General features: G+C 46.1%; 1 protein-coding gene across 1 annotated transcript in view; it reads left to right on the top strand.

Moving 5' to 3' along the window:
• Positions 1 to 21,580, top strand: part of LOC129694792 (disintegrin and metalloproteinase domain-containing protein 12-like) — a 142,698-nt gene that overhangs the window by 66,287 nt on the left and 54,831 nt on the right. Inside the window, exons 17-18 of the mRNA XM_055631553.1 lie at positions 5,824 to 6,013; positions 17,019 to 17,096. Coding sequence (XP_055487528.1) covers positions 5,824 to 6,013; positions 17,019 to 17,096 — 268 coding nt within the window. The remainder of the gene's footprint in view (positions 1 to 5,823; positions 6,014 to 17,018; positions 17,097 to 21,580) is intronic.

Genomic DNA, 21,580 nt, shown 5'->3' with positions numbered 1-21,580 from the left:
TTCCTATTAAATCTTTTCACCTACACCTTGAACCTATGTCCTCTGGTCCTCGATTCCTCTACTCTGAGCTGTGGCTGAGTCTGTGTTATCTATTCCTTTAATGATTTTGTACACCTCTATAAGAACCCCCTCATCCTCCTGCACTCCATTGAATAGAGGCCCAGCCTACTCAACCTCTCCCTACAGTCCCTATATGGCAACATCCTCGTAAATCTTTTCTGAACCCTTTCAAGCTTGACAATATCTTTTCGATAACATGGAACATGGTGCCCAGAACTGAACACAATATTCTAAATGCGGTCTCACCAACGTCTTATACAACTGCAACATGACCTCCCAACTTCTATACTCAATACTTTGACTGTTGAAGGCCAAAATGCCAAAAGCCTTATCTACCTTCAAGGAACCATGCACCTGTACTCCTAGATCCTTCTGCTCTACAACACTACCCAGAGGCCTACCATTCACTCTGCAGGTCCTGCCCATGTTCGACGTCCCAAAATGCAACACCTCACACTTCTCTGTATTAAATTCCATCAACCATTCCTCCGCCCACCTGGCCAATCGATCCAGATTCTGCAGCAAACTTTCACAACCATTTTCACTATCTGCAAAGCCACTAACTTTTGTATCATCAGCGAACTTGCTAATCTTGCCCTGCATGTTCTCATCCAATCATTGATGTGGATAACAAACAGTAACGGGCCCAGCACCGAACCCTGTGGCACACCACTAGTCACAGGCCTCCAGTCCGAGAAGCAACCTTCCACCATCACCCTCTGCTTCCTTCCATGGAGCCAATTTGCTATCCATTCAGATATCTCTCCTTGGATCCCATGCGATCTAACCTTCTAGAGCAGCCTACCATGCAGAACCTTGTACAACGTTGTACTGAAGTCCATGTACACAACATCTACAGCTCTGCCTTCATTAATCTTATGGTCACGTCTTCAAAAAACTCAATCAGATTTGTGAGACACGACCTCCCGCGTACAAAACCATGCTGACTGTCCCTTATCACTTGCCCATCCAAATGCCTGTATAACCTATTCCTCATAATCTACTCTCCAGTAACTTACCAACTACAGATGCTAAGCTCACCGGCCTATAGATCCCAGCATATTCCCTGCAGCTCTTCTTGAAAAGAGGCACAACATTTGCCACCCTCCAGTCTTCCGGCACCTCTCCTGTATTTAAGGACATAGATAGATACATAGAAAATAGGTGCAGGAGTAGGCAATTCGGCCCTTCGAGCCTGCATCGCCATTCAATATGATCATGGCTGATCATCCATCTCAGTTTCCCGTACCTGCCTTCTCTCCATACCCCCTGATCCCTTTAGCCACAAGGGCCACATCTATAGTGGCTTGCAAAAGTATTCATACCCCTTGAACTTTTCCACATTTTGTCACGTTACAACCACAAACGTAAATGTATTTTATTGGGATTTTATGTGATAGACCAACACAAAGTGGCGCATAATTGTGAAGTGGAAGGATAATGATACATGGTTTTCAAATTTTTTTACAAATAAAAAACTGAAAAGTGTGGTGTGCAAAAGTATTCAGCCCCCTTTACTCTGATACCCCTAAATAAAATCCAGTGCAACCAATTGCCTTCAGAAGTCACCTAATTAGTAAATAGAGTCCACTTGTATGTAATCTAATCTCAGTATAAATACAGCTGTTCTGTGAAGGCCTCAGAGGTTTGTTAGAGAACATTAGTGAACGAACAGCATCATGAAGCCCAAGGAACACACCAGACAGGTCAGGGATAAAGTTGTGGAAAAGTTTAAAGCAGGGTTAGGTTATAAAAAAATATCCCAAGCTTTGAACATCTCACGGAGCACTGTTCAATCCATCATCCGAAAATGGAAAGAGTATGGCACAACTGCAAACCTATCAAGACATGGCCGTCCACCTAAACTGACAGGCCGGGCAAGGAGAGCATTGATCAGAGAAGCAGCCAATAGGCCCATGGTAACTCTGGAGGAGCTGCAGAGATCCACAGCTCAGGTGGGGGAATCTGTCCACAGGACAACTATTAGTCGTGCACTCCACAAATCGGGCCTTTATGAAAGAGTGGCCAGAAGAAAGCCATTGTTGAAAAAAAGTGTCCCGTTTGCAGTTTGCCACAAGCCATGTGGGGGACACAGCAAACATGTGGAGGAAGGTGCTCTGGTCAGATGAGAACAAAATTGAAGTTTTTGGCCTAAATGCAAAACGCTATGTGTGGCGGAAAACTAACACTGCACATCACCCTGAACACACCATCCCCACTGTGAAACATGGTGGTGGCAGCATCATGCTGTGGGGATGCTTTTCTTCAGCAGGGACAGGGAAGCTGGTCAGGGAAGATGGATGGAGCCAAATACAGGGCAATCTTTGAAGAAAACCTGTTAGAGTCTGCAAAAGACTTGAGACTGGAGTGGAGGTTCACCTTCCAGCAGGACAATGACCCTAAACATACAGCCAGAGCTACAATGGAATGGTTTAGACCAAAGCATATTCGTGTTAGAATGGCCCAGTGAAAGTCCAGACCTAAATCCAATTGAGAATCTCTGGCAAGACTTGAAAATTGCTGTTCACAGACGCTCTCCATCCAATCTGACTGAGCTTGAGCTATTTTGCAAAGAAGAATGGGCAAAGATTTCAGTCTTGAGATGTGCAAAGCTGGTAGAGATATACCCCAAAAGACTTGCAGCTTTAATTGCAGCGAAAGGTGGTTCTACAAAGTATTGACTCGGGCGGGGGGGGCGGGGGGGGCTGAATACTTTTGCACGCCACACTTTTCAGTTTTTAAATTTGTAAAAAATTTGAAAACCATGTATCATTTTCCTTCCACTTCACAATTATGCACCACCTTGTGTTGGTCTATCACATAAATTCCCAATAAAATACATTTACGTTTGTGGTTGTAACGTGACAAAATGTGGAAAAGTTCAATAGGTATGAATACTTTTGCAAGCCACTGTAACTCCCTCTTAAATATATCCAATGAACTGGCCTCAACTACCTTCTGTGGCAGAGAGTTCCAGAGATTCACCACTCTCTGCGTGAAAAATGTTTTTTCTCATCTCGGTCTTAAAGGATTTCCCCTCTATCCTTAAGCTGTGACCCCTTGTCCTGGACTTCCCCAACATCGGGAACAATCTTCCTGCATCTAGCCTGTCTAACCCCTTAAGAATTTTGTAAGTTTCTATAAGATCCCCCCTCAATCTCCTAAATTCTAGCGAGTACAAGCCCAGTCTATCCAGTCTTTCTTCATATGAAAGTCCTGACATCCAAGGAATCAGTCTGGTGAACCTTGCCTGCACTCCCTCTATGGCAATAATGTCCTTCCTCAGATTTTGAGACCAAAACTGTACGCAATACTCCATGTGTGGTCTCACCAAGACCCTGTACAACTGCAGTAGAATCTCCCTGCTCCTATACTCAAATCCTTTTGCTATGAATGCTAACATACCAATAGCTTTCTTAACTGCCAGCTGCACCTGCATGCCTACTTTCAATGACTGGTGTACCATGACACCCAGGTCTCGTTGCATCTCCCCCTTTCCCAATCGGCCACCATTTAGATAATAATCTGCTTTCCTGTTTTTGCCAGCAAAGTGGATGACCTCGCATTTATCCACATTATACTGCATCTGCCATACATTTGCCCACTCACCCAGCCTATCCAAATCACCTTGCAGCCTCCGAGCATCCTCCTCACAGCTAACACTGCCCCCCAGCTTAGTGTCATCCGCAAAGTTGGAGATGTTGCATTCAATTCCCTCGTCCAAATCATTAATATATATTGTAAATAGCTGGGGTCCCAGCACTGAGCCTTGCGGTACCCCGCTAGTCACTGCCTGCCATTGTGAAAAGGACCCGTTTACTCCTACTTTTTGCTTCCTGTCTGCCATCCAGTTCTCTATCCACATCAATACTGAACCCCCAATGCCGTGTGCTTTAAGTTTGTATACTAATCTATTATGTGGGACCTTGTTGAAAGCCTTCTGAAAGTCCAGATATAACACATCCACTGGTTATCCCTTATCCACCATGCTGACTTTGTCCAATGATTTCACCTCTTTCCAAATGTGCTGCTATCCCATCTTAAATAACTAACTCATAAATTTCAACCAGGGCTCCCGCTATTTCCTCTCTAGTTTCCCGCAATGTCCTCAGATATATCTGATCAGGCCCGGGAGGTTTGTCTACCTTCATACAAGACAGTACCTTAGTACTTCCTCGACGGTAACCCTGACTGCTCTCAAGACACTTCCAGTGACTGCTCCAATTTGCTCTGTTCTACTGTCTTATCTCCTCGGTAAATACAGCAGAGAAATACTTATTGAGGACCTTGCCCACCTCCTGTGGCTCCACATAGAGGTGACTGCGTTTATTCCTGAGAGGTCCCACTCTATCTCCAGTTACCCTTTTCCCCCTTATGTAACCACCAGAGCTATCCCCTTGCCCCTTTTTGCCCTTCTGATTTCCTTTTTTAGTTTACTCCTTAGCTTCTGAAACTCCTTCAGGGATTAATGATCCCAGCTGCCTATACCTGTCCCATGCATCCTGCTTGTTTTTGACTAACGTATCAATTTCCCTTGTCAGCCAAGCTTCCTTCCGTTTGCCTGCTTTGCCCTTCACTCTAACGGGGACGTACACGTCCTGAGCTTTCTTCAGTACACTTATAAAAACATTCCACTTTGCCAATGTTCCATTCCCCTCTAATAACCTGCTCCAGTCAACTTGAGCGAGACCTTCTCTCATACCCTCAAAGTTAGTCTTACCCCAGTTGAGCATTTTAACATGTGGACCCTCTCCATCCCGATCCATAACTATCTTAAACCTAATCGAACTGTGGTCACTTGTCCCAAAAGGCTCCACCACACACACTTCATTAACTTGTCCTTCCCAATTTCCCAATACTAGATCCAGAGTTGCCCTCTCACGTGTGGGGGCCTCCACAAACTGTTTAAGAAAACTCTCCTGAGCACGTTTGAGGAATTGCACCCCATCTAAACCCTTCACGCTATGATTTTCCCAGTCTATAGATTGGGAAAGTTGAAATCCCCTACTACAACAACCTTATTTGACCTGCAGCTGTCTGCAATTTCCCGGTACATTTGTTCTTCTAATTCCCGTTGACTATTCGGGGGTCTGTAGTACACCCCCAACAAGGTGACCATCCCTTTCTTGTTCCTCAGCTCCACCTATATAGCCTCACTGGACGAACCTCCATAATGTCACCTCTGAACACAGCCGTGACATCCTCCTTAACCAACAATACAACCCCCCTTCCTCTTTTCCCCTCACACCTGCGAGGCTCCAGTACCCCAGAACATTGATCTGCCAGTCCTGTACCTCCCTTAACCAGGATTCAGTCATGACTGCAATGTCCCAGTCGCTCGTACCTATCCACGCTCTGAGCTCATCTGCCTTACCCGTCAAGCCCCTTGCATGAAAATGCGAGCAATTTAAACCAATCCTCTTTCCTCGCTCTCCGCCTTTCACCTGCCTAGTCTGTCCGCTAACCTTTCCCACACCACCCCCCATATCAACATCTAGCCTCTCACATCCTGCGCGAGATCCCACCCCCTAGCCAATCTAGTTAAAACCCTCCGATCCATGTTCTCCAGAGATCCTGCCTGACCTGCCGAATTACTCCAGCACTGTGTTTTTTCCTGTACTCAATACTCTTGGCAATGAAGGCAGCTTGCTGCGTACGCCGTCTTCACCAAACAGATTGTTCTGCAGCAACACAATTTCTGTTTTTTTTGTGTATTTGCCAAGTTTCTGGAGTAGAAATCTAAATTGTTTGTCTGCCCTACAGAGATATATTTTGTGGAAAACTCCAGTGTCAGGGTGGATCAATTTCAAATCTGGGAATAAACACAAAGGTGGTAACCAACACCATTCAGTCTAAAGGTGGAAGCATCGTCTGCCGCGCAGCACATTCTTTCTTGGCTGATGCCAAAAATCCAAATTTAATACTAGAAGGCACCAAGTGTGCACCGAACAAGGTAACCAAAAATGGATATTGTTAAAGTTTTCTGTCCATAGTCTAATGGGTCTGTCCCACTTGGCGATATTTTTAGGCAACTGCCGGCAACTGCCACAGTCGTAGCAGGTCGCTGAAAAACCGGCGCCAACCTACGTCATCCTGGCGCCAACCCACGTCAGCACCCACGTCAGGAGAAGTCAAGCTACGCTCATTGGTGTCGAAAATGTTTCAACATGTTGAAATTTAGCAGCGACCAGAAAGACACTGCGACTTTTGCGCAACTGAGGAGACGACTCCCGGCGAACATGTGGCGACAAACTAGTCACCTGTTGTTGCCTAAATAATCGCCTAAGTGGGACAGGCCCATTAGACCGCATCCCCAGCCCCACTCCACATTAAGTTTGCATATTCTTATTTATTGTCAGCATGGATGATTTGGGCTAATGGGTCGGAAATATATCCAGGGATATTTTTGTAAATCTCTATGACATTGCTCCCAATTTACACTCCCAGTTTCCAAATGCTGGCAATATTCATCTAATCAAGCAACATCTGTGGAAAGAGACACAGAATTTCAGCTCACTGAGTTCTCTGTGGAAACATAGAAAATAGGTGCAGGAGGAGCCCATTCATCCCTTCAAGCCAGCACCGCCATTCATTGTGATCATGGCTGATCATCCCCAATCAATAACCAGTGCATGCCTTCTCCCCATATCATAGAAACATAGAAATTAGGTGCAGGAGTAGGCCATTCGGCCCTTCGAGCCTGCACCGCCATTCAATATGATCATGGCTGATCATCCAACTCAGTATCCCGTACCTGCCTTCTCTCCATACCCCCTGATCCCCTTAGCCACAAGGGCCACATCTAACTCCCTCTTAAATATAGCCAATGAACTGGCCTCAACTACCCTCTGTGGCAGAGAGTTCCAGAGATTCACCACTCTCTGTATGAAAAAAGTTCTTCTCATCTCGGTTTTAAAGGATTTCCCCCTTATCCTTAAGCTGTGACCCTTGTCCTGGACTTCCCTAACATCGGGAACAATCTTCCTGCATCTAGCCTGTCCAACCCCTTAAGAATTTTGTAAGTTTCTATAAGATCCCCTCTCAATCTCCTAAATTCTAGAGAGTATAAACCAAGTCTATCCAGTCTTTCTTCATAAGACAGTCCTGACATCCCAGGAATCAGTCTGGTGAACCGTCTCTGCACTCCCTCTATGGCAATAATGTCCTTCCTCAGATTTGGAGACCAAAAAACTGTACGCAATACTCCAGGTGTGGTCTCACCAAGACCCTGTACAACTGCAGTAGAACCTCCCTGCTCCTATACTCAAATCCTTTTGCAATGAAAGCTAACATACCATTTGCTTTCTTTACTGCCTGCTGCACCTGCATGCCTACCTTCAATGACTGGTGTACCATGACACCCAGGTCTTGCAGCATCCCCCCCCTTTCCCAATCGGCCACCGTTTAGATAATAGTCTGCTTTCCCGTTTTTGCCACCAAAATGGATAACCTCACATTTATCCACATTATACTGCATCTGCCAAACATTTGCCCACTCACCTAGCCTATCCAAGTCACCTTGCAGTCTCCTAGCATCCTTTACAGCTAACACTGCCCCCCAGCTTAGTGTCATCCGCAAACTTGGAGATATTGCCTTCAATTCCCTCATCCAAATCATTAATATATATTGTAAATAGCTGGGGTCCCAGCACTGAGCCTTGCGGTACCCCACTAGTCACTGCCTGCCATTGTGAAAGGACCCGTTTACTCCTACTCTTCCTGTTTGCCAGCCAGTTCTCTATCCACATCAATACTGAACCCCCAATGCCGTGTACTTTAAGTTTGTATACTAATCTCTTATGTGGGACCTTGTCGAAAGCCTTCTGGAAGTCCAGATACACCACATCCACTGGTTCTCCCCTATCCACGCTACTATTTACATCCTTGAAAAATTCTATAAGTTTCGTCAGACATGATTTACCTTTCGTAAATCCATGCTGACTTTGTCCAATGATTTCACCACTTTCCAAATGTGCTGCTATCCCATCTTTAATAACTGACTCTAGCAGTTTCCCCACTACCGATGTTAGACTAACTGGTCAGTAATTCCCCATTTTCTCTCTCCCTCCCTTCTTAAAAAGTGGGGTTACGTTTGCTACCCGCCAATCTTCAGGAACTACTCCAGAATCTAAAGAGTTTTGAAAGATTATTACTAATGCATCCACTATTTCTGGAGCTACTTCCTTAAGTCCTCTGGGATGCAGCCTATCTGGCCCTGGGGATTTATCGGCCTTTAATCCATTCAATTTACCCAACACTACTTCCCGGCTAACCTGGATTTCACTCAATTCCTCCAACTCCTTTGACCCGCGGTTCCCTGCTATTTCCGGCAAATTATTTATGTCTTCTTTAGTGAAGACGGAACCAAAGTAGTTATTGAATTGGTCCGCCATATCCTTGTTCCCCATGATCAACTCACCTGTTTTTGACTGCAAGGGACCTACATTTGTTTTAACTAATCTATTTCTTTTCACATATCTATAAAAACTTTTGCAGTCAGTTTTTATGTTCCCTGCCAGTTTTCTTTCATAATCTATTTTCCCTTTACTAATTAAGCCCTTTGTCCTCCTCTGCTGGTCTTTGAATTTCTCCCAGTCCTCCGGTATGCTGCTTTTTCTGGCTAATTTGTACGCATCATCCTTCGCTTTGATACTATCCCTGATTTCCCTTGTTATTCATGGATGTACTACCTTCCCTGATTTATTCTTTTGCCAAACTGGGATGAACAATTTTTGTAGTTCCTCCATGCAGTCTTTAAATGTCTTCCATTGCATATCCACCGTCAACCCTTTTAGAATTAATTGCCAGTCAATCTTGGCCAATTCACGTCTCATACCCTCAAAGTTACCTTTCTTTAAGTTCAGAACCATTGTTTCTGAATTAACAATGTTACACTCCATCCTAATGAAGAACTCAACCATATTATGGTCACTCTTGCCCAAGGGGGCACGTACAACAAGATTGCTAACTAACCCTTCCTCATTACTCAATACCCAGTCTAAAATAGCCTGCTCTCTCGTTGGTTCCTCTACATGTTGATTTAGATAACTATTCCGCATACATTCCAAGAAATCCTCTTCCTCAGCACCCCTGCCAATTTGATTCACCCAATCTATATGTAGATTGAAGTCACCCATTATAACTGTTTTGCCTTTGTCGCACGCATTTCTAATTTCCTGTTTGATACCATCTCCAACTTCACTACCACTGTTAGGTGGCCTGTACACAACACCCACCAGCGTTTTCTGCCCCTTAGTGTTTCCGAGTCCACATCCTCCAAACTAATGTCCTTCCTTTCCATTGCATTAATCCCCTCTCTAATGAATAACACTACCCCACCTCCTTTTCCTTTCTCTCTATCCCTCCTGAATATTGAATATCCCTGGATGTTCAGCTCCCAGCCTTGGTCACCCTGGAGCCATGTCTCCGTGATCCCAACTATATCATAGTCATTAATAGCTATCTGCACATTCAACTCATCCACCTTACTACGAATGCTCCTTGCATTGAGACACAAAGCCTTCAGGCTTGTTTTACAACACTCTTACTCCTTATACTATTATGTTGAAAAGTGGCCTTTTTTGATTTTTGCCCGGGTTTTGTCTGCCTGCCACTTTTACTTTTCACCTTGCTACCTATTGCTTCTACCCTCATTTTACACCCTCGGTCTCTACGCTCACACATTTAAGAAACCCTTTCCCTTTAACTTCATCCTCCACTATCCCATTCGACACCCCACCCCCCTTATTCAGTTTAAAGCCACCCGTGTAGCAGTGGCAAACCTGCCTGCCAGAATGCTGATCCCACACCTGTTAAGATGCAATCCGTCCCTTTTTTACAGTTCCCCCTTACCCCAAAACAGATCCCAGTGATCTAAGAATCTAAATCCCTGCCCCGTGCACCAGTTCCTCAGCCACACGTTCAGGTCCCGTATCTCCCTGTTCCTGCTCTCGCCAGCACGGGGAACTGGAAGCAAACCAGAGATAACAACCCTGGAGGTCCTGCTTTTCAACATTTTTCCGAGCTCTCTAAAGTCACGCTGCAGAATATTCATCCCCTTCTTTCCGACATCGTTTGTGCCGACATGCACTACCACTTCCGGATGTTCACCTTCGCCCTTGAGGATTTTCTGCACTCTGTCCGTGACATCCCGGATCCTGGCACCGGGAAGGCAGCACACCATCCTCGCATCCCGTCTGTTGCCGCAGAAACCCCTGTCCGTACCTCTCACGATGGAGTCTCCCACTACAATGGCCTTGCCTGCCTTAGGCCTTTTTGGTTTTGGCTCAACAGCCCTATTCGCATCGCAAGCCAGTCCGCCGCTTTAGTCTTCTGTCCCAACAGCTTCTAAGCGGATGAACCTGTTTACAAGAGGTACACCACCCGGGGACGTTGGCATTCCATGCTTCCCTCCCTTTCTCACTGTCTCCCACCTTCTCTCTTCCAGTACCTTAGGTGTAACAATCGTATTGTAGGACTTGTCGAGGAACGACTCCGTTTCTCGTACGAACCGGAGGTCATCCACTTGCTTCTCCAGTTCCCCAACATGGCCCTTCAGGAGCTCTACTTGGATGCATTTTTCGCATTTGTAGCAGCCAGAGGCACCAGCGGTGTCCTTGACCTCCCACATACTGCAAGCATCGCACTGAATCAGCTTGCCTGACATCTCCTTCTTTTGTCTCTACCTCTCAAGCGTATTGCGTGGTCTCCTCACCTCAGCCTCCTCGCCGAAGACTCTCGAGCCAAAGACTCACACTTTTCTCACAGGGCACATCGCTCACTCACTGCCGCTCGCTAAGAGCTGTCCTGCTTAAATTGACTGATAAATTGCCTGATTTACCAATTTACAGAGCAAATTCCTCAGTTTTCAACTGTTTTCACCCCTCTGACTCACTTTTCTCCTCCCACTTGGGCTAGAGCCAATCAGTCGTATCTCTTGCTAATCTGCTGCTGCAGATCCCTTGACTCCACTAGCCCCTAGAGCTCTATCTAACTCTCTCTTAAATCCATCCAGTGACTTGGCCTCCACTGCCCTCTGTGGCAGGGAATTCCACAAATTCACAACTCTCTGGGTGAAAACGTTTTTTCTCACCTCAGTCTTAAATGACCTCCCCTTTATTCCAAGACTGTGGCCCCTGGTTCTGGACTCGCCCAACATTGGGAACATTTTTCCTGCATCTAGCTTGCCCAGTCCTTTTATAATTTGTATGTTTCTATAAGATCCCCCTCATCCTTCTAAACTCCAGTGAATACAATCCTAATCTTTTCAATCTTTCCTCATATGACAGTCCTGCCATCCCAGGGATCAATCTCGTGTAGAAGTGGGAACTAACTGTTAGAAATAAAATCTTTCAATTGCTGAGGGGAGTGGATGGTTAACAATGAGTGGAAGTTTACTGCAGGGAATACTGGGGAAAGAAAGTTACACTTAATGTGTAAGAAGGAACTGCAGACGCTGGTTTAAACCGAAGATAGACACAAAATGCTGGGGTAACTCAGCGGGACAGGCAGCCTGATGAAGGGTCTCCATCCGAAACGTCACCCATTCCTCTATCCAGAGACGCTGCCTGTCCCGCTGAGTTACTCCAGCAAATTGGGAAACATAGAAAATAGGTGCAGGAGTGGGCCATTCAGCCATTTGAGCCAGCACCACCATTCAATATGATCATGGCTGATCATCCAGAATCAGTACCTTGTTCCTGCTTTCTCCCCAAGAGTAGTGACTGTTGCATCCACAGTGAGCCTTTTAGGACCAGCAACTTTTCTATTAGTATTTAAACAGTTAATCGTCGTATGTTGCAAAACATACTTGGCTAATAAAGTATGATTATGATTATGATAAAGACAGGGCGGGCCCACAAATTAAAATTCTAAATATGACAATAGGTGCAAGAGTAAGCCATTCGGCCCTTCGTACCAGCACCACCATCAAATGTGATCATGGCTGATCATCCCTAATCAGTATCCTGTACCTGCCTTCTCCCTGTATCCCCTGACTCTATTACCCTTAAGAGCCCTATCTAGCTCTCTCTTGAAAGTATCCAGAGAATCGGCCTCCACCGACCTCCGAGGCAGAGAATTCCACAGACTCACAACTCTCCGTATGAAAAAGTATTTCCTCATCTCCATTCTAAATGGCTTACCCCTTATTCTTAAACTGTGGCCCCTGGTTCTGGACTCCCCCAACATCGGGAACATGTTTCCTGCCTCTAGCGTGTCCAAACGCTTAATAATCTTATATGTTTCAATAAGATCCCCTTTCAACCTTCTAAACTCCAGAGTATACAAGCCCAGCTGCTCCATTCTCTCTGCATATGGCAGTCCTGCCATCCCAGGATTAAACCTTGTGTACCTGTTCAGAAACCAATATGGGGCAGATGGGAGCAACTGGGATGAAGACAAAAGACGCAAAAAGTTGGACTAACTCAGTGGGTCAGAGAGCATCTCTGGAGAAATGGAATAGAAACATAGAAAATAGGTGCAGGAGGAGGTCATTCGGCCCTTCAAGCCAGCACCGCCATTCATTGTGATCATGGCTGATCATCCCCAACCAATAACCCGTGCCTGCCTTCTCTCCATATCTCGTGACTCCACTAGCCCCTAGAGCTCTATCTAACTCTCTCTTAAATCCATCCAGTGATTTGGCATCCACTGCCCTCTGTGGCAGGGAATTCCACAAATTCACAACTCTCTGGGTGAAAACGTTTTTTCTCACCTCAGTCTTAAATGACCTCCCCTTTATTCTACGACTGTGGGCCCTGGTTCTGGACTCACCCAACATTGGGAACATTTTTCCTGCATCTAGCTTGTCCAGTCCTTTTATAATTTAATATGTTTCTATAAGATATCCCCCTCATCCTTCTAAACTCCAGTGAATACAAGCCTAGTCTTTTCAATCTTTCCTCATATGACAGTCCCGCCATCCCAGGGATCAATCTTGTGAACCTACGCTGCACTGCCCCAATCACAAGAATGTCCTTCCTCAAATTCAGGATGCTTCAGGTCGAGACCCTGAAGTAGGGTCTGAAACAGCATCTGCATTGTAAGAAAGAACTGCAGATGCTGGTTTAAAGATCGACCTGGAATGCTGGAATAACTCAGCGGTACAGGCAGCATCTCTGGAGAAAAGGAATGGGCGACGTTATCGGGTCGAGACTTTTCTTCAACTAGAAGGGACTTGCCCCGAAAAGTCACACATTCCTTCTCTCCTGAGATGCTGCCTGTCCTGCCGAGTTATTCCAGCATTTTGTGTCTATCCAGCATCTGTAGTTCCTTCCTACACATGGGATCAAGAGTATCCCTCGAGGAGTTTAGGGCACTAAGGAGCAGATTTAAGAAGGAAATCAGGAGGCCAAAAAGGGGGCAGGATATAACTCTGGCAGATAATATTAAGGAAAATCCAAAGAGGTTTATGTACATTAAGGAAATAGGATAACCAGAGAGAGACTATAGGGCCTGTTCCAAAACCAAAGTGGAAAAGTCTGTGTGGAGGCGCAGGAGATGAGCAAGGTCCTTCAACAAATATTTCTCCTCTAATTTTACCATGAAGGACATAGAGACTGAGGACAGGTCAAGACAAAATGCTGGAGTAACTCAGTGGGTCAGACAGGATCTCAAGAGTAAAGGAATGGGTGACTTTCCAGGTCAAGACCTTTCTTCAGACTGATATCAGGGGAGGGGGCGAGACATAGATAGAATATAGGTAGAGGCATTAAGACTAGTGGGAGAACTGGGAAGGGGAAGGGGAGGGAGAGAGAAAGCAAGGGCTATCTGAAGTTAGAGAAGTCAATGTTCATACTGCTGGGGTATAAACTACCCAAGCGAAATATGAGGTGCTGTTCCTCCAATTTGTGCTGGGCCTCACTCTGACAATGGAGGCCCAGGTCAGAAAGATCAGATTGGGAACGTGAGGGGGAGTTGAAGTGCTGAGCCACTGGGATATCAGGTGGGTTAAGACAGACTGAGGAGAGGTGTTCAGTGAAACGATCGCCGAGCCTACGCTTGGTCTCGCTGATGTAGAGAAGTTGACACCTGGAACAGCGGATACAGTTGATGAGGTTGGAGGAGATGCAAGTGAACCTCTGCCTCTCTGCCTACATTCTATCTCTGTCCTGCCCTCTCCCCTGACATCAGTCTGAAGAAGGGTCTCGACCCAAAACATCACCCATTCCTTCTCTCTTGAGATGTTGCCTCGCCTGCTGAGTTACTCCAGCATTTTGTGTCGACCTTCGATTTAAACCAGCATCTGCAGTTCTCTCGTACACACATGTCTTGAGGAGGGTCTGTATTATGGTTGCGAATGTGCTGGACATACCAATCTGTATGAAGGTAGATAAATCTCCCGAGCCTGATCAGATATATCCAAGGACATTGTGGAAGGCTAGAGAAGAGAAGAAATTGCAGGGGCTTTCGCTGAGATATGAATCATTATTAGAAACAGTGAAGTACTGGAAGACTGGGGGATGGCTAATGTTGTGCTTCTATTTAGGAAGGTCAGCAAGGAAAAGCCTGGGAACAACAGGCCAACGAGTCTAACATCTGTGCTAGGTGTCATAGCATGGAAACAGGCCCTTTGGCCAACTTGCCCATGTCAACTAAGATACCCTAACTCAGAAATAATAGGAAAATAAGAGGCAACCTAAGAGGCCTACATTATCACAACAATGGATGAGGAAAATCTTTTTCACACAGTTGTGAATCTGTGGAATTTTCTGCCCCAGAAGGCAGTGGAGGCCAATTCTCTCGAGGCTTTCAAGAGAGAGTTAGATTGCGCTCTTAAAAATAGCGGAGTCAAGGGATATGGGGAGAAGGCAGGAACGGGGTACTGATTGTGGATGATCAGCCAATAAACACAGTGAATGATGGTGCTGGCTCGAAGGGCTGAATAGCCACCACTGCACCTATTGTCTATTTTCTATAACATTTAAAAGACATTTGGATCGGTATATGGATAGGAAGGATTGAAAGTGGTATGAGCCAAATACAGGCAGGTGGGGCCAATGCAGATGGGGCATCTTGGTCAGCATGGGCAAGTTGGGCTGAAGGCCATGTTTCCATTTCTAAATCTTTATCCTCTCACCTTAAACCTGTCGTCTGGTTCTTGATTCCACTACCCAAGGTAAAAGACTGTGTATCTAACCTTCCATTCACCTCATGACCATATTCACCTCTATAAGATCATTCCTCATCCTCCTACGCTCCAAGGAATAAAGTCCTAGCCTGCTCAATCTTTCTCTTTCCCTTTACAACATCTTTCCTGCAGCATGGTGAACAAAACTGAATGCAATACTTCAAATGTGGTCTCATCAACATCTTGTAATACACAAGAGCCCTGCCATCATGGATTGAAATACATAAGTGTGAGCTGTTACATTTTAGGAGGTCTAACCTAGGCAGGACCTACACAGTGAACGGCAGGGCTCTGGGGAGTGTTGTACAACATAGGGATCTAGTGTGCAGGTACATAGTTCCCTGAAAGTGGCATCACCGGTAGATAGGGTGGTCAAGAAAGCTTTTGGCACATTGGCCTTCATCAGCCAGAGTAGAGTATAGACATTGGGAGGTTGTGTTACAGTTGTACAGGCATTGGTGAGGCCACGTTTGGAGTATTGTGTTCAGTTTTGGACACCATGTTACAGGAAAGTTGTCAAGCTGGAATGGGTGTCAAGGATGTTGTCAGTACTTGAGGGCCAGAGATATAGGGAGAGGTTGAGCAGGCCTGGAATGGGTATTTTAAAATACTTTTCGACAGGTACACGAACAGGAGAGGTTTAGAAGGATATGGGCCAAATGTGGGCAGGTGAGTCTAGTGTAGACAGGGCATCTTGGTTGGCATTGGAAAGATGGGTGAAAGGGCTTGTTTCCTTGTTTTATGACACTATGAACTGTATTCTAGAGATCATTTTGAACAACTATATACCCAGTCCCACTGTAGAGAGGAGCAATACCACACGTAATCTTTGAGAAACCAGTTAAAGTGAGTGGTTGTTGATAGGAAGATTTAGAAACATAGAAATTAGGTGCAGGAGTAGGCCATTCGGCCCTTCAAGCCTGCACCACCATTCAATATGATCATGGCTGATCATCCAACTCAGTATCCCGTACCTGCCTTCTCTCCATATCCTCTGATCCCTTTAGCCACAAGGGCCACATCTAACTCCCTCTTGAATATAGCCAATGAACTGGCCTCAACTATCCTCTGTGGCAGAGAGTTCCAGAGATTCACCACTCTCTGTGTGAAAAAAGTTCTCCTCATCTCGGTTTTAAAGGATTTCCCCATTATCCTTAAGCTGTGACCCCTTGTCCTGGACTTCCCCAACATCGGGAACAATCTTCCTGCATCTAGCCTGTCCAACCCCTTAAGAATTTTGTAAGTTTCTATAAGATCCCCTCTCAATCTCCTAAATTCTAGAGAGTATAAACCAAGTCTATCCAGTCTTTCTTCATAAGACAGTCCTGACATCCCAGGAATCAGTCTGGGGAATTTAGGTTTATTATTATCACATGTACCAAGGATGGTGAAAGCTTGGTTTTGTATGCTATTCAATTCGATCATTAAATACTATAGATCAATACAATCAGATCAAACTCATTGGTAGAACAAAGGGGGAGATACAGAGTGCAGAATATAGTTGTAGCACATCCGTTCCACAGACAAAGTCCAATGCCCGCAATGGGGTAGATATGAATCTGATAGTACCCTAGCTCAGTAGTCTGAAGAAGGGTCTCAACCTGAATATAGTTAGTGTTCTTTAGTAACTTGTCAGTTTCTTTGTTGAACTAAATGAAGGTGCATGTTGCAATCAAAAGCACTTGAACAATTGGTTAGTGTTAACGTTGAAGGCAGATTAAGCTTCAGTGGCCAAAAGGCCTGCTGCTGCTTGTGTCCTGATGAACAGTTGTAAAAGCTAATGACACTCCATTAACACTGCGCTAACTTTTCATTCTCTGTTTCACAGGCCTGTATAGAACACAAGTGCCAGGATGAAGCGCAGTTCAATGTCAAAAGCTGTCACGACACGTGCAACAACAAAGGGGTACGACACTGAACACAACACAGAGACTGAGACCCACACTGTTTGTACTGAACACAATGCCAAGATCAACTCTTCTCTGCCCGCATATAATCCATATCCCGCTGTTCCATGCATATCCATGTGTCTGCCCAAACGCCTCTTGAGGACAGGGACATGGATAGGAAAGGGATAGGAAAGGGATATAGGCCAAACGCAGGCAGGTAGGACTGATGTAGATGGGGCATCTTGGACATGTTTTCTGTGCTGTGTGATTCTGACTGTAAATGCCACTGACGTATCTCGCCGGTAGTGTGTTCCAGGCACTCGCCATCCTTTGGGGAATAAAGCTTGCCCTGCACCTTTAAACATTGCTCCTTTCACTTGAAAGCTCTGCCCCTTAGTATTTACATTTTCCATCATGGGAAAATGTCCCGATTGCCTATCTATTCCTCTCATGATTTTATATACTACTATCAGCTCTCCCCTGAACCTCCAGTGTTCGAGGCATCATTCTGTAAACCTCCTCTGCATCCTTCCTGTAATGGGGTGACCAGAAATGCACGCAATTCTGCAAGACGTAGAAGGTTGCATCATGACTCTTATACTCAATGCCCTGACCAATGAAAGCAAGCATACCATCTGCCTTCTTTACCACTCTATCTATGTGTTGCCACTTTCATGGTGTTATGGACTTGAGTGGTAAAGAAGGCAGATGGTATGCTTGTTTCAGAGAGTTCTGGACGAACAGAGAACATTAAACAGAACCGCACAGGAACAATGTCTCTGCTGAACATTGTGCCAGGTTAAACTATTCGCAGATAGTATTGGTAGTACATGATCCATATCCCTCCCATTCCCTGTATATCCATGTGCCTATCAAAGGCCTTTTTAAATGCTATCTGTAGATGGTTTATGCATGCAACCTATAATGTAGCTACCTCAATCACTATCCCAGAAGGAAGAAGGGTCTCGACTCGAAATGTCACCCATGCCTTTTGTCCAGAGATGCTGCCTGTCCTGCTGAGTTACTGCAGCATTTTGTGTCTATCTTCGGTGTAAACCAGCATCTGCAGTTTCTTCCTACACGTCTGTGGAGAAAATGAATGTTTCGGGTCAGCATTCTTCTTCAGATTGATTCAACAGTCCCTGAATATCCATTCACTGTGTAGGTCCTGCCCATGTTAGACGTCCCAAAACACCTCACATTTCTCTGCATTTTACTTCGGAGTCACGTGAGTGACTACGTGAAGAACCCACCCAGTGCGCAGGCGCAGCATTACGTCAGCAGCGCAACAGCGGCAGCAGCTGGAGCCAGGCTCTCCAGCGGCAGCATAAAGACAAGACCTCAGGTAAGTGAGTCTTTTGTGTTACAGAGTCGCTAAACGGACGAAAAAGCCATGGTTACCCGAAAGCGACCAACAAGGAGGACTGCCTGCCCAACTCCACCCGAGGAGGGGTCAATATCTGGGCGGCAGCCACCAGCGGCGGAGGAGCTGTTTGGACGCTCCCGCACACCCGACACCGAGCCGCTCCCTGTGCCGCCGATTACGACGCCCCGCACAGGGAGAAAAGCAACCCGTAAAACAGACCGGCCGGTGACCTCCGACTCGTCGGAGGAACGGGAACACTCTCCACCGGCGAAACGGGGAGACAGCCGCATAAGCTGCATGAGGCAGCTGCTCGAGCAGATGCTCGACGAGGAGATGCAGGCAAGGCATCTCCAAGGAGGACGGGCTATGGCCTCCTCCAAACCATCGCCACACCCTTCTGTTCCCTCCTTGTTTGAGGTCAGTAAGGGAGGCCAGGACTGGGCTGGCCTATCACAAGGGCAGGCGGACGACAGCGCAAGCATGCCAGGCGAGCTGGAGGAAGAAGAGCTACTGGGTGTAGTTAGCCGGTATGCGGCGCCCCCGAGGACCGGAATGATACTACCACCAAGAATGGCGGCCAGTATCAACAGGCTCTCCAATAAGCCACTGCAGGAGAAGGTCATTCAAGAGGCCCTCGACACTTACACAGCGCCGGAAAACTGCGAGGCGCTGTGGGTAAAGACCGTAAACGGCCAAATATGGAACCAGCTGGGGCAGCAAATCAGGACACAAGAGCTGAAGATGCAGCGGATCCTGAAGCTCCACACTGCAGCCATTACCGCCTTTGCTCGGTCCACCGGGAACGCAGAGCTCTCTACACCCCAGCAGGATGTGCTGGCGCTAATGTGTAATACACAGTACGAGCTCAACAACCTAAGGCGTGAAAACATCAGGCCTGCCCTCAACCCCAAATACGCGGGCCTCTGCAAAGCTCCGGCGCCAGAAAGGGAGGCGCTACTATTCGGGGCAGACTTGGCAAAAAAGCTCAAGGAACTGGAAGAGGCGGCCAAACCTGTAGGCCTCATGAGGGCAGCGCCAGGACCGAGCAGGGTGAAGACACCCAGTTGGCAGCACGCCTCGGCATCCACCAGCAGGTACCGAGCTGGTGAAAGCCTGGTGACCGCCTCCCACTACCCCCAGAGCTCTTTTTTAGAGCGGGGCCCAGGGCGGAGCCGTGGGAAGATACGCCGCCCCACCACAGCACCAACAAGGACACCCTCGGGCCAAACCCATCGCAAACGCTCCCAGAAATAAACATGGAGGTAGGTGGGTCTGGTTCCTGTCGACATACGCAGACAAAGGGTGTTGTATTAACAGGAGGGCGTTTAAGGTTCTTCAAACATGTTTGGTGCTCCTTTACTAACAACAAGTTTATACTCAACAGTATCAGTGGATACAAAATTGAATTTAAACCAGGCATAGAACCGCCAGTTCAGCACATACCCCAAAGGGTATTCCTTCCCTCAGAATCAGAAAAGGTAGAAGGACAAGCTGAACTAGACAGGCTCGTGTCCAAAGGCATCATAGAGAGGGCCAGACACGAGCCATTGGAATTTGTATCGAATATATTTATCAAAACTAAAAAAGATGGTGGATGTCGTATTATCATTGATTTGACATCACTAAATCAGTCTGTTGAGTATCAACATTTCAAAATGGAGACATTTGTTACTGCCAGACAACTGATCTCCAAGGGATACTTCATGGCAAGCATAGATATCAAGGATGCTTACTATTTAGTACCCATTCATAAGGATCATTTCAGATATCTGAAATTTATCTGGATGGGGCAACTATGGCAGTATAGAGCATTACCCAATGGTTTAACGACAGCTCCCAGATTATTTACTAAAATTCTTAAAGTGGCCATGAAAAAATTGAGAGAACAGAAACATTTAGTCGTGGCCTATCTGGACGATGTTCTCACATTGGGGAGAACAAGGGAACTAGCTGTCGCAGGAGTTTTAGCTACTAAACAACTCCTTGAAACATTGGGATTTATTCTACACCCAGATAAATCAATATTGAAGCCAACAACTAACATGGATTACCTAGGCTTCACTATTGACACTATCCGTATGACTGTCACTTTGCCAAGAGACAAAAAAGCTATACTAACAGAAGCCTGTAACAACTTAATCGCAAAACCACAACCAAGGATACGGCATGTAGCCAGAGTCATTGGTAGTATAGTAGCAGCATTCCCAGCTGCACAATATGGGCCCTTGCATTATCAAAATTTGCAAAGAGCAAGGACACATGCACTACGTCTAAGTAGGGGGCATTATGACCGAACCATGGATTTACCCGCTGAAGACAAATCAGAACTTCAGTGGTGTACAGTTGGATAACATTTGGCACAGTTACAGTCCTATCGCCGTCACCAATCCTAACATAGCCATCACAACGGATGCCAGTGCTTTAGGCTGGGGAGCTACTAACTCTATAGCCAGCACAGGTGGCAGATGGACTAACTCAGAGGCATCGCTACTACAATCACTTGGCATAAACTATTTGGAGATGCTGGCCGCCTTTTATGGGCTAAAAGCATATGCATCCGATATGCGGCATGTGCATGTCAGGTTAATGATTGATAACACAACGGCGGTGTCTTACATCCAGCACATGGGTGGCATAAAATCAGTATCATGCGACAAATTGACTACTATAATCTGGCAATGGTGTGTCGAGAGACATATTTGGCTATCAGCTGCCTATTTACCAGGCAAGCTAAACACAGTGGCGGACACCAGGTCACGAAAATTCAATGACAACATCGAATGGATGTTAGACCCAAAAATATTTGCTAGAATTGTTAAGCAATACGGTACGCCAGATATAGATTTGTTTGCGTCTAGATTAAACCACCAACTACCCATGTATGTGGCTTGGGAACCAGACCCAGAGGCAGCAGCGGTAGATGCCTTCACGCTGGATTGGGGAAATTTCTTTTTCTATGCTTTCCCTCCCTTCTGCCTCATCAGCCGGGTACTCCAGAAAATAAAAGCAGACTCGGCTTCAGGTATTCTGGTTGTACCCGACTGGCCTACCCAACCATGGTTCCCAGTTTTCCACGACATGGTGGTAGAGTCACCTATGGTTTTTCACAGCCACCCACAACTATTGACTCACCCG

This window comes from Leucoraja erinacea, unplaced genomic scaffold (assembly GCF_028641065.1).
Source record: "Leucoraja erinacea ecotype New England unplaced genomic scaffold, Leri_hhj_1 Leri_79S, whole genome shotgun sequence".
In the NCBI taxonomy this organism is placed as follows: Eukaryota; Metazoa; Chordata; class Chondrichthyes; order Rajiformes; family Rajidae; genus Leucoraja; species Leucoraja erinaceus.
This window is presented reverse-complemented; position numbering and strand designations above follow the sequence as displayed.